The sequence below is a fragment of the Ovis aries genome, chromosome 14 (genome assembly GCF_016772045.2).
Source record: "Ovis aries strain OAR_USU_Benz2616 breed Rambouillet chromosome 14, ARS-UI_Ramb_v3.0, whole genome shotgun sequence".
NCBI lineage: Eukaryota > Metazoa > Chordata > Mammalia > Artiodactyla > Bovidae > Ovis > Ovis aries.
In genome coordinates this window covers 45,484,612-45,496,964 of record NC_056067.1, presented here as the reverse complement: position 1 = coordinate 45,496,964, position 12,353 = coordinate 45,484,612, and the positions used below count along the sequence as shown (strand labels likewise).

General features: G+C 56.8%; 2 protein-coding genes and 1 long non-coding RNA gene across 3 annotated transcripts; 1 reads left to right on the top strand and 2 right to left on the bottom strand.

Annotated features, from left to right (window-relative positions):
* Positions 1-1,171: 1,171 nt before the first annotated feature.
* On the bottom strand, positions 1,172-3,043 carry TMEM147 (transmembrane protein 147). The gene is made up of 7 exons (XM_004015161.3): positions 2,859-3,043; positions 2,711-2,780; positions 2,113-2,172; positions 1,890-2,026; positions 1,662-1,746; positions 1,453-1,574; positions 1,172-1,370 (listed from the first exon to the last, which is right to left on the bottom strand). The coding sequence occupies exons 1-7, from the start codon at positions 2,933-2,935 to the stop codon at positions 1,247-1,249; spliced, it is 675 nt and encodes a 224-aa protein (XP_004015210.1). The 5' UTR covers positions 2,936-3,043; the 3' UTR covers positions 1,172-1,246.
* Positions 3,044-3,078: 35 nt separating this feature from the next.
* LOC114117762 (uncharacterized) lies at positions 3,079-11,976 on the top strand. Its single transcript, XR_003591381.3, has 4 exons — positions 3,079-3,268; positions 3,584-4,420; positions 6,608-11,552; positions 11,812-11,976. It is a non-coding gene; the product is annotated as an uncharacterized LOC114117762 (long non-coding RNA).
* GAPDHS (glyceraldehyde-3-phosphate dehydrogenase, spermatogenic) lies at positions 3,263-12,156 on the bottom strand. The gene is made up of 11 exons (XM_027977452.3): positions 12,007-12,156; positions 9,948-10,110; positions 8,827-8,923; positions 8,553-8,659; positions 6,089-6,179; positions 5,890-6,008; positions 5,439-5,520; positions 5,004-5,155; positions 4,680-4,842; positions 3,581-3,678; positions 3,263-3,491 (listed from the first exon to the last, which is right to left on the bottom strand). Exons 1-11 carry the CDS (start codon positions 12,071-12,073, stop codon positions 3,419-3,421), a joined length of 1,212 nt encoding a protein of 403 aa, XP_027833253.1. The 5' UTR covers positions 12,074-12,156; the 3' UTR covers positions 3,263-3,418.
* Between the last annotated feature and the right edge of the window lie 197 nt (positions 12,157-12,353).

Below are 12,353 nucleotides of genomic sequence, written 5' to 3'. Positions count from 1 at the left end.
GCATGTGGGCTTGGGGAGCGCCCCATCCACTCCCTTTTCATATCAAACTCATGGTGACCTCCCACTCACCTCCCCACCCCATCCCAAGACCCCTGGGAACCCTGTCCTGACTAGGAGCAATGAGGATGTGGGCTACATGGTGGTTGCCCCATCTGAAGGTAAATGCTGCCTCTGGAAACACCAAGACTCAGAGTAGAGCTGAACAGATCTGTGTTTGCTGCTTTCCTAGGCCCCGGGTCAAGTAACATTATGGCAGGACTTGAGAGCCTAGTGCAGGGAGGGAGGCAGGAAGGGAGGGAGGGAGGGAGGGAGGGAAAGGGCACGTGCTCTATCTCATGCCCTGGGGGATCCCACTGATAACAGCAGGGCTGGGGTGCAACTTCCCACATGGTCAGGGATTGCAGCTGGGTGGATCTTAAGAAAGCCATTCAACACCTTGCTTCTAATCAATCCCCCTTAGGGAAGGGGAGAGAAAGCGGCAGGAAGCTGGCCTCACTAGACCAGGCAAGGACTGGGATGAGCAGGGTGGTATTCAGGGTAACAGCCACATTGGTGGGCTCTGCTCCTGGGCTGCAGCTGTCTCTGTTCTCCACCCTAAGACGACTCAGGCCAGGGTTTAATCTGAGGGCCACAAAAACGAGTCAGCGCACTGAAGACCTCAGAATCACAAAACAGACACTCAAAGATAAAACCAAGGGTCCAGTGGACTGCTCCAGTGTGAGGAGCCCTAGATGGTTGTAAGCAGAGAAGGGCAAACTAGTAAGACGGGGGTTTCAGATAGATTCCCTTAGTTCCCATACAAAAGGTGGATAGGGAGATGGTTTGGGACCAGGAGCTGAAGAGGTGACCAGCCAGGGAAGAGCCATGTGGGAGAGGGCCAGGTTAAGGCAGTGAGGAGAAGCCCTCAAGAACCATCTCTTGGATTCTAGCTCCCCTCCGTCACCTGTTCCCTGAGGGCCTAGGCTATGCCACTGCTCCAAGACTGTCTACAAGCCCTCAGCCAACTCAGGGAAAACAAGGAGCAGAGGAGCTGGTCCAGGAACATAGGGCAAATCACGCGGCCTGGTCGTCCGGCTTGCCTGCCTGGCTCCAAAACCAAAACGAGGGCCGCTGGGACCCAGGTGAGCACAGTATTGGCAGACAGTTCCAGAGAGAGAAACGGAGGCAGAAACAACTTTCCAAATACTGTTTACTTCACTGAACCTGGGGATGGGGAGAAGGTATGTGAGAGTCTGGGATGCCAAGCCTAGGAGTGCACGTTGACAACGGCGACATACAGGGCTAAGGTGCTGAGGGCCAGCAGCCCCGTCACCAGCGCTCGGGCCAGCAGTGCCGTCCAGCTGCCCAGGGAACAGAGGTGGACGAAGGTCCTGTGAGGAAACAGCACAATGAGGGAGGGAGAAGAGAAAACCTGGCCCATCTGGCCCCGGCCTCCAACCCCACCCCGCTCACTCCATGACAAAGGCCTTGTAGACGCTAAGGAACATCAGGAGGAGGACTGCTGGCCGGTAAGTGTGGTACAGGTCGTAGCGAGTTATCATCCACACCTGGGCAGAGGCGACGATGTAATGGACCTGGAGGGAAGCGGGCAGTCAGGGCTGGGCCTCAAGAGTAGAGCCACCAGCAAAGGAGTTGTGTGTGGGGTAAGCAGGACTGCGTACCAGGCTGATGTTGGAGTCGATGCTCATCTGGATGTATTTCCAGTCAAACTCAATGCCCCGAGCTCCAACCCAGAGGGGGATGCAGCTGAGGAAGGCAAAGGGAGGGATTCTCCAGTACCCAGACACCCTCAGCACCCAGAATCTGAGTGAGCCCCCCCCCCACTCCAGCACCCCCTGGAACCCAGGTGTCCTTTCTCAGGAGTCTGGGCTCCAGGCTGCTGCACACACCGGGACATAATGAGCTCGGCGGTGGCCCAGCCCAGGGCAGCAACCATGATCTTGTATTCCCCCTTGCCGGCATTCCGGGACATGACAAGGTTTAGGCCTATCAGGTCTGCCACGTCCACGCTGGCCTTCATGAACTCCTGTGGGTCAGGTTGAGGCTTGAGTAAGCACAGGTGCCAGGGGCCCCCACTCCTGTACTCCCTCCCCCTCCCTTGCCCCCACTCACCCCAATGAAGTCATAGATGCCGCCTTCCCAGGTGGGAAAGAAAGTGGCCAAGAACAGCATCTGAGACCAGAACACAGAGAGGTCACCTCAAGGTGAGGGAAAGCAACCATGTGGATTGGGTGGGAAGTTAGTATGTGGAGGGGAGTACACTGGGGTTCTGGGGGGCGGTGTCCATATGGAAGAGGGATCACCAGAGAGCAGCAAGAAGGCAGAAGCCTGGGTGACTGAGGGCAGGGGCTTGGAAGTCTGGGGTCCTGTGGTGATCAGAGGGGATCGAGGTCAGGTCTGGAGGCGCCGCGGCTGGTTATCTACCAGGGCAGTGGTAGCAGTGCTGGGACTTGGGGTTAGTCAGCGGCTCTTAGTAGTTAGTATCCAAAACCCTCTTGGCCATGTAATCGAGTGTTCTCAGTGTTACTAAAAGTGCTATACAAAAGTTGCTCGGGGACCTCTCCTCGGGTTCCAGCCCTTCCAAGCCCGGCTTCCCTAGGCATTCTGGAGCACCCAGTTGGGGTGCGGGAATGGCCCCACCTCCGGGGTCCGGGCAGGGGCAGAGACGAGGGTCCCCCAAGCCCTAGCGCGGCACCGCTGGCGCCCTCACCTTGCACAGCTGCACGAACAGGTAGGTGACCCCGGCCTGGACGCACTTCCAGAAGGCGTTGTACTCCGACCTGCGAGAGTGGGCGGTGAGGGGTCGGCTCGACCCGCGGCACCCCCTTCCCACCGCCCCGCGGCCTCCCCGCACTCACAGGCCGCTGCACTTGTAGGTGATGAAGTAGGGGAAGTAGGCCAGGGCGAAGCAGTTCCCGAAGTGGAAGAGCGTCATGACGCCGGCCGCCAGGCCCGCCGGAGCGCGCCTCTCTGCCTCGGCGGCCTGGCGCCCGAGCCCGGGCCTGGCGCCCACCTGCCTCCGCCGCGGCCCGCGCGGCCTTCTGGGAGCCGGAGTCCGTGGCGCGGCGCGCTGACGTCATCCGGCTCCGCCGCGGCGCCCGGGGGCGGCCAGCAAGGAGCCTGCTCCGGAGCTGGACCCCGTGCCGTCCCGGCCTCTCTGGAGCGGCCCTTGGGGTCTGGTTGCCCGGATCGAGCGAGCGCATGCGGAGCGGCTCTGGATCCCGGACCCGACCCCGTCGTGACCGGCGCAGAGACATGGCGCGCAACTGTGAGCACTCTGAGTTTTTATTTTACCACTGGCCCAGCGGCACAGGCCCCTCGCGCGGGGACGCCCACCTTTCCCCGGGGGGCCGAGGACGGGGATGAGAAAGAGGTTCCGGCCCGAGAGCACTGGGAAGCAGAGGTGGGTCAGCCTGTTTCACTTGTCTCTGCTGAACATGTAGCGGACGAGGTCCACCACCCGGTTACTGTAGCCATATTCATTGTCGTACCTGGGGAGGGAGGGATGGAGGGGTTCAGGGGATCCTTTCCGACCACTCCCACTCTGCCCACCATGGTCTCTGACCCCTTCCCCCTTTACCAGGAAATGAGCTTCACGAAGTTGTCGTTGAGCGCGATGCCGGCCTTAGCATCGAAGATAGATGAGTGGCTATCGCTAAGGAAGTCCGTGGATACGACCTGAACATGAGAATTTCAAAGATAAGCGTGGGTCGCAGAAGGACCTTCAGGAGCTCAGTCTGTTGGGCGCACAGTGTTTGATGGAGCCCCACTCTGTCCAGGTTCTGGGGACAGGGTATGAGGGAGACTCATGGGGGGCATTGCAGGTAGGGGCCAGGCTAAAGGATACAGACTGCAAACAGCCTTTGATGCTGCACCAACAGACATCTCTTCCTGGGAATCCTGCAAGGGGGATGAGTCGCCAGAGGCCCTTGAGGGAAGGTGGTGAGCCTGGCTCTGGACGACTAGGAGGATCTGGTCAGCTCCACCCCTCAGTAGGGTCTGAGGTGGAAGGAACTGGAGCGTGAGGCCCCTGGGGGTTTGACCCTAGCATGGTGGAAGGCTACAGGAAGGTTTCCAGCTTTGAGGATGACGTGATCTGATTTAAGAGATCCCGGCAGCTTTGGGAGGGTGGACTTGAAGGAGCTAAAGCAGGGAGACAGCACCAAAGTGGACTGATGGAGCAGAGGGAGGTGATACCCATTCCTCACAGGGAAGGCCATGGGACATGGCCGGCCCAAAGCAAGTGTTGAAAAATGGGAGTCCTTGTCTTGTTCACTAAGCATGGTGTTGAACACCTGCTGTATGCCAGGCCCTGGAAGATGGCTGGAGCTATGGAAGTGAAAAAGGAGTCCCAAGGTCACTACTGTCTTGGAGTGTTCATGCTAGCAGAGCCAACAGTGACCATGAAATGACATTTCAGGTAAGAACAAGGGCCACAAAAAGAGGTGAGAAGTTTAAGTAGTGACTTGGAGAAGGTGAGGACACACTGTGTGGCTATTCGAGGGAACAGCAGTCCAGACCAAAGGGGAGCAAGTACAGAGACCCTGATTTGGTGGGGAGAGCTGACCTTCCCAGCCCTGCAGGTCCTATTTTAATACGCTGCAAACAACTCCTTGGCAAATGGAAAACCACGCTCCCTCCCCAGAGGGCTCTTCCCAGGGTCCCTTCTCAGCCCCTACCTCATCCTCCGTGTAGGCAAGGATGCCAGCCATGGGCCCCTTGGCTGCTGCTTTGATGGCATCCTTGATGGCTGAGTATGGGGTAGGCTGGGCCAGGCGGCAGGTCAGGTCCACCACAGACACGTCTGGGGTTGGCACTCGGAATGCCATTCCTGTCAGCTTCCTGAAGAATCCCACAGCAGGGGCAGGAGTCAGAACCCAGGGGCCTAGCCACCATTCCCCCTTGTCTCTGCTTTCGCCACACTGGACACCTCCAGGATTGGGGGCCAGTCCAGTCCTTCTGGGGTGCGCCCTCGCCCCAGTTGCAGCCTCCTGCCCTCATACCCTTTGAGGTCTGGGATGACTTTGCCCACGGCCTTGGCAGCCCCTGTGGAGGCTGGGATGATGTTCTGGTGGGCGCCCCGTCCGTCTCGCCAAGCTTTCTTCGACGGCCCATCCACTGTCTTCTGGGTGGCCGTGTAGGAATGGACTGTGGTCTTGGGAAGGAAGAGGGCCAAGGTGAGGCCTTCCTGGCTCCTAGGCTGCTTCTTCCCAGGCCCAAGGTTAGCGGTCCAGGTGTGGAGGTTGGCAGGGCCACAACCACCCAGGAGGAGCACATGCAGGCAGGATCCAGAGTTCAAAGGATGTCACCACTGGTGGGCTTCTCCCCACACAGAAAACCAGTCTCTCCCGGTTAACTCCACACACGAAGCAAGTACAGGAGGAAGAGGTACAGGTTCCCAGCTGGGTCTCCTGCCCTGCCCCTTTTCCCCAGCTTACCATCAGGCCTTCCAGAATCCCAAATCGTTCATGGATGACCTTGGCGAGGGGGGCCAGGCAGTTGGTGGTGCAGGACGCATTGCTGAAACAGCCAGGAGTGCCAGGGCACTGTGAGGTGAGCCGCAGAGCCGCCCCCCCACCCCCCTTACCTGACCTTCAGGGTTTGCACACAGACTTGGTTTGCTGAAAACTTGGGCTGGGGATGAGGGAGCAGTGGGGAGCGGAAGCTCCCCAAGCATGTTCTGAGAACATTTCTAACTGATGGCTTTAGGGTAACGTGAACAAGAGGGCTGCTAAGACCTTGGGAAGGAGAAGTGGAGTGAAGTGAAGACAGCACCAGGGGGCGAGGGGGAGTGGTGAGGGTGAGAGGATTCCTATCTCCCTCACCCCCCACCCCCAGGCTTGTCCTTCAGGCACACCCTGCAGAGCATTGCTGCCCATAGGTTGTTACCTGACGATTTTCATGGAGCTGGGGTTATATTCCTTTTCGTTCACCCCCATGACAAACATGGGTGCATCTGGAGAGGGCGCACAGATGACCACACGCTGGGCACCTGCCTCGATGTGGGCCTAGAGAAGAAGCAGAGTGTCATGAGGCACTTCGAGTGCCACCCCACCCAGGCAGCCCCGGGTGTCTCCTCCCAACTTACCTTAGTTTCCTCTAAGGACAGGTACACACCGGTGGCCTCTACCACAAAGGGGCTCCCGACAGACTTCCAGGGGATTTCTTTGGGCTGCTTGCTGTGGAGGGGCGGCAGCGCTGTCAGTCGGTCTCTCCCCTGCCTGGCCTCCCCTTCCCAGTCCCTGGCCTTCACCATTTGAGAAAGGCTGACCCGAGGCCTTCCTGCCAGGCCATCTGGCAGGAATGAGCGGCTTCCTCGTCTCCCCGGGCACCGTGCGTGGTGGTTCTCACTCTGTGGTCATCTGGCAGGTCCCCCTTTTCATCATCCGACCCAAGCAGCTCTTCTCTTATCGCCCCCCTCCCCTGCTTTGTCTGCCTTCCAAGTTGGGGAAAGGGCCCTTCAACAAATTCCTCTGCAGCAACTGGGGAGCTGGCATGAGGCAGAGTCAGTGACCCTGGAGACCCCAGCCCCCTCCCCTAGGTTGTCATGGGCCCTGCCCTCCTGCCCAGGGGCCTGTTTTGAGGATTCTGTTCATTCGTTCTTCAGGGAAGTACTGAGTCTACCCACTGGGCCTGTGCCCACAGATGCCAGAGCAACGGTGGTCCTGCAGACTGACAGGGCCCTCCCTGCGGGAGCGCTGCATGAGGCTTCTTGGGAGGAGGACCTTCCTGGTGCTCTCTGCACACCTCTGGCCCTTCTCCCTGCTCTGGCTGTGGTGGGTATGATCAGCATCCCCATCAGACACACGAGGAGACCAAGCTTTGTTCCCTTACCCAAGGTCACCCAACAGGAAGGTGGGGGAGCAGGATAAAGTACACACATAAGCCACACTGCTTGTGCAGACATGCCAGAGGGCATCCATGGTGCTGTAATGCAGAGCAGTGGGGCACACACTGAGGGGGGCGCCTGTGTGGGGGCGGAGCAGCACTGGGAGGGTACCCTAGGGGACAGGGATAATGGTGCCCAGGCCCAGGAAGGAAAGGACTCTGAGCAACAGCTGCTCTGCTGGAATCTGGAATTGTTTTTGCTGTCATGACTTCAAATTGGGGTCAGACAGCTTCTCTCATTCTGACTTTCCAGTCCTCACCTCCACCCACACCTGACCACCGATGGACAGCAGGGCTGAGAGTGGGCCTGCTGGGAAGAGCCCTGGGAAGGCTGTGGATCTTGCCTGCGGCTGGAGAGGGCTTGCGAACGTGCATGTGTGTAAAATGGAAGGCAGCCACAGGGCCAGCAGTGGCTAATTTACCTTAGATAAAGTAGATTTACTGATTCCCATTTTATGAATTTTAATTTTTTTTTTTTTTTTTTGGTATTTTGAAAATGTATTTGAAGCTTAGTAAACATCTAGTTGTTACTGATTTTGACTTGCTGAGTCGCTTCAGTCATGTCCGACTCTGTGTGACCCCATGGACGGCAGCCCACTAGGCTCCCCTGTCCCTGGGGTTCTCCAGGCAAGAACACTGGAGTGGGTTGCCATTTCCTTCTCCAGTGCATGAAAGTGAAAAGTGAAAGTGAAGTCGCTCAGTCATGTCCGACTCTTAGCGACCCCATGGACTGCAGCCTACCAGGCTCCTCCATTCATGGGATTTTCCAGGCAAGACTACTGGAGTGGGGTGCCGTTGCCTTCTCCTACAAGATTTTGACTTACTAGATTTTAAACATCTTTAAGTGACTTCCCTGGTGGTCCAGTGTCCACTTTGCAATGCAGGGGACATGGGTTTGAGTCCTAAGGTAGGGGAACTAAGATCCCGCATGCAGCAGGGCAACCAAGCCCACGTATGGCAACCACTGAGCCCATGGGCTGCAACCAAGACCTGAGGTAACCAAATAAATATTTCACAAATACATCTTTAGATAAAGGAGGAGTGTTTGTATCAGTGAGAACTGGGTGAAGTGGGTTCTAAGAGGTGCTGGAGCAGGGTTCCAAGAGGTTGATCGCCAGTGTGTCTTTGGTGACATGGGGCTGGGGCATGGGGCACATGGTGGGGAACCCCGTCAGCAGCTGGGATTTTGTATGTGGGGTGATGGGAAAGCCACTGGAGGATTTAAGTGGGGATGGGGGGTAACCAGTCCAGCTGTTTAAGAAGGCTTCTGTGGCTGCTATGTAGGAACTGAATGGAAGTAGTTGGCTAGATGGTGATGCTGTTTCCAGGGCAGGGGGATAAATAGATTGAAGGGTTGAAGGATAATCAAGGGTTGAATTTTACATAGGTTGAGTTGATAGGCCTGAGAGAAAACACACACATATGTATTAAATAAAAAGTGTTTTGAGGACAGTGAGGCATCTTTCTAGATCAGTGCTTCACCATTCTAGGGGTCAGGCGCTTCTCCGAGATCACCTCTCCAAACCAGTACCTGGAAGCATATGCACATACAGTGTGAGGGGTTACAAACTGAACCCTACATGAGAGCCTGGAATCCTTTTCTAAGCACCTCTACAACCCCTGCATTAGTATGTTGCAGCTTGGCATCAGACAGCCGCCCTTACCACTGGAAAACACTGATCTCATTGTTATCGACGACCAGTCGTCCATTCTTGTGTTCCACGCTCCCCTTGTATCGCCCGTGGGTGGAGTCATACTTAAACATGTACACCTGCAGGAGACAGAATGACTTCTAGTCCTGGGGTGGATGGGGAGTGAGCAGTGCCCCCACGCCGTGAGGGGTCCACCGGGCAGCTGGGAGCCCCCACAGAGCCTCCCCAAACCCCTTCGCCACTCCGGTCCCACTGTCTCCCACCCTGCCTTTTGTCTGCTGCTCACCATGTATTCCAGGTCAATGAATGGGTCGTTCACTGCTACCACCTTAACGCCCTTCTCCATGCAGGCACGCAGCACTAGGCGACCGATGCGTCCGAAGCTGCCAGGGAGAAGGCTGGGGGTTTGTCCTCAGAGTCCCCAGCCAGCAGGCAGAGGAGGGGGGCGGGAGGGAGGGGCTAAAAGAGGCCTGCTCAGGGACTGGGTGGGATGTCTCAATCTGGGGAAGACGGTCGCATCCGTGTGGGCCAGTGTCATTTTGCTCACACGATCTCGCCCGTTTCCACCACTTTTTGTGTTTCTCTGCCCCTCTGTCCTCTCACCCCTATTCCTCACTTCATAGCTGGATGCATCCTGTAGAACTTGAGGTCAGATTATATCTCTCAAGCTGAAAAATGAAAACCTCTATCCCCGTCTATCAGTAAAACCAGATCCAAACTCCTCACCACGGTCCTCCAGGCCCCTGTGTGGCTTTCCGCCATCCTCCGTCCTCTTCTCCTTTGCTTGTGCCGCCCCCCACCAGCTGTGCTGAATTCCTGTCTGTCCTCAGAACACTGAGCTGCCCCCTACACCCCATAGCCATTGCTTGCTGCCCCATTGTCACTCAGGGCATTGTCGGACTCCAGTGTCACTTCCCAGAGGCCTTCCTTGAGTCCCTGGCTAACATAGCCCTCTTCAATCTTACTCTCCTCCCAAGTTCCACACTGTTCACCACCGAGCTGCCATGTTCCGTATTCATTGACTTTCTGCCCAAATGTGAGCCCTCTGAAGGTGGAGCCCTCTTGACTTTATCCCTGTGTTTCTCCAGGATGGGCAGGATGAAAGCATTGGGAAAGCCTCCTTTAGTAATAGAGAGTCGTTGTTTAGTCACTATGTCATGTCCGACTCTGTGGCCCCGTGGACTGTAGCCCACCAGGTTCCTCTGTCCATGTCCATGGGATTTCCCAGGCAAGAATACTGGAATGGGTTGCCATTTCCTTCTCCACGGGATCTTCCCAAACCTGGGATCAAACCCAGGTCTCCTGCATTGCAGGCAGATTCTTTAGCTGAGCCACCAGGGAAGCCCAACTGGGTAGAGCTTTAGGGGTAGGCCCTAAAGCTTTGGGAACCGCTCAGGGGTGACTCACCCATTGATGCCAACTATCAGCTCCCGAACCTTCTTAGCTGCAGGAGGGGGCGGTGGTGGTGGAGGTGGTGGGACTTCCTCCTTGACTGGCTCCGGCTGGGGCTGGGGTGGGGGCTCAGGCTCTGCTTCAACCCTGGGCTCCGGTGGGGGCGGTGCTCTGGTTACTGTTGGGAGCAGGGGAGAGGGACAGTGAGCTAATGAGCTGCACCATCACTGCGACAGAACAAGCCATCTTTGCCACTCAGGATCTGCTGCTGGCTTCTGGCCCCTAGTGGCCAACTGTCGAGCCCAGTGTTTCCCAAAACTACCTAATCCAAAGAGAATAGGGGGGTGGGCTTGCTTTAAAATAGCAGTGCCAGGGCCTCTTCCCTGGGGATTCTAATTCAGCGGATGTCGACTTTTAACAGCTGCTTGGGGTGATGGTCTCGTTGCCTCCTGTTCCTCCTCTGTAAAATGGAGATGATAATGGTACTTCTCACAGAGGATCACTGTAAGGATTAAATGAGGTGACACAGGTAGTGCTTACAAGAGAGTCTGGGAAACATGCCACACTCAATATTTTGAAGATTGTTTCCCAGACTTATCTGATCATTGATCTAGTCCAGTGGTCCCCAAACTGTTTTGGTAAGGATCACAGGAAGACCTCTTCCTAGGGAAATCTGACTCGGCGGGTCTGCACTGAGTCCCAGGAATCCTGTTTCCAAGGTGATTCTTATCCTCAGAAACACAAGTCCATCGTAACATATCAAACAAATGGAAACCCCTATCAGCTTCTGCTTTTCCACACATGCATGTCCACATCCATACTGTGTTTAAAACACCTATGCTTGAAGCTGTGTTGTCTGAGCTACAGTTGAGGGCTTGATGTGGGGAGGAGGGACCTGGTGGAGACAGCAGTCAAGGGACCCTGGCTGGCAGAGGGTTTCAAGCTGGGGGTCAGGCCTGGATATCAGCCCTGGCTCAGCCATCTGCCAGCTGAGTTGTCCTGAGCAAGGTAATGAAACTAGCCTGTTTCCTGGTGTCACACCTGACCCTTCACCTGGGGGCTACTGTGAGGACTCAGCGAGATCTCAAGGCACAATCGGTGCTGGTTTTAATAGAGGGGAGAACGTCTGACAGTGTATTCATGAGGAAAGGGAGACGGAAGGGATTGGAGAGAGACTGGAGGATGAAGGTTGGAGTTGTGTTTGGCACCAGAATCAAAGGGACTTTGGAGGGAGTGGGATTAGGAGCTGGGGGTCAACTGACCTCTCTTCTAATCTCTCCAATTTGCCAAAGACCTTGTGACCTGAGGCTGGGCTGTGTGTGTTTCCAGTACCGCTACAAGTTCATAAAACTATTGGTCAGTGTTTATTGGTGGCTATTGGTGACTTTAAGAATGTCTCTATTCCTTTGTGTTCTGTTTCTGCTTCCGTGAAAAGGGGGGATTTCTTCATATGGTGAAGAGTAGGGATCTGAGCCTACTCTGTGACCTTTCAGGAGAAACCCCAGCTGGTCCTTCTTTTGCAACTTCCCCCAGGCTTGCCTTCTTCCCTCTGCTCCTGGATCGGGTACACGGGCTGGGAAGGAAGAGCCTGGGGCAGCTTCAGTGATGAAGCCTCATCCGGTAGGTGAAACACGGTACTGGGCGCGCCTGCCCACACCTCTGAGGTGCGGAGGCTGCGAGCTGCCCAGCCTTCAGTCGGTAAGGGGGCGGGGAGGGAAGGGCGTGAAGATCCCGGGTGCCCCCTCGTAGACCCGGCTCCTGCCTCCGCCCAGGCCGGTTTCTACCCTTCCATGGCGCTATTGGCGCAAAGCTCAGCCTGGAGGCGGGGGTCCCCTTCTCCTCCACCACCGTCATAGAACGCACTTTGCCCGCAAACCAGGTGGTGAGGAGAGTGGGGCTGCGGGGAGCGAAGGCAGCGAGTCAGGATGGAAGAGCCCCCGACCGGCAAGTGGTCCCTCACCCCGCGCCTCCTGTCCGGCTCTTGGTGGACGCTGCCGGGGCGCCTCCCGCCCGCAGGGGCTCGGACCCACCGCCCTTTCTTCCCTCCCAGGGGTCGCTCTGCCGCCTCCCTCACCAGGGCATGGCGGTCGCAGCAGCTGGACAACGGTGACATTGGTGAGGACGATGTCGCGTTTCGACATGGCCTTCTAAAGTTTCATGGCCCAGCCAGCCGCCCTGGCGCTCGCCGCGATGTTACTGCTTGATGGGGCTCAGGGCTGGAGGGACCGGAACAGCTTACCGTGACGTCCTGTGACGTCACAGAGGAGCCGGCGTGAAGGCCCAGTCCCAGCCGAGGCGCGTGGCCGCGGCCGTGTCCCACCCTTCCAAGACCACCCCTGGCGTCTCGAATGGAATCCAGCATTTTGCACTGACCTTCAAAGCCCTTTCTCGGTTCTTTCTTCTCCTTGGGCACACGGGCTC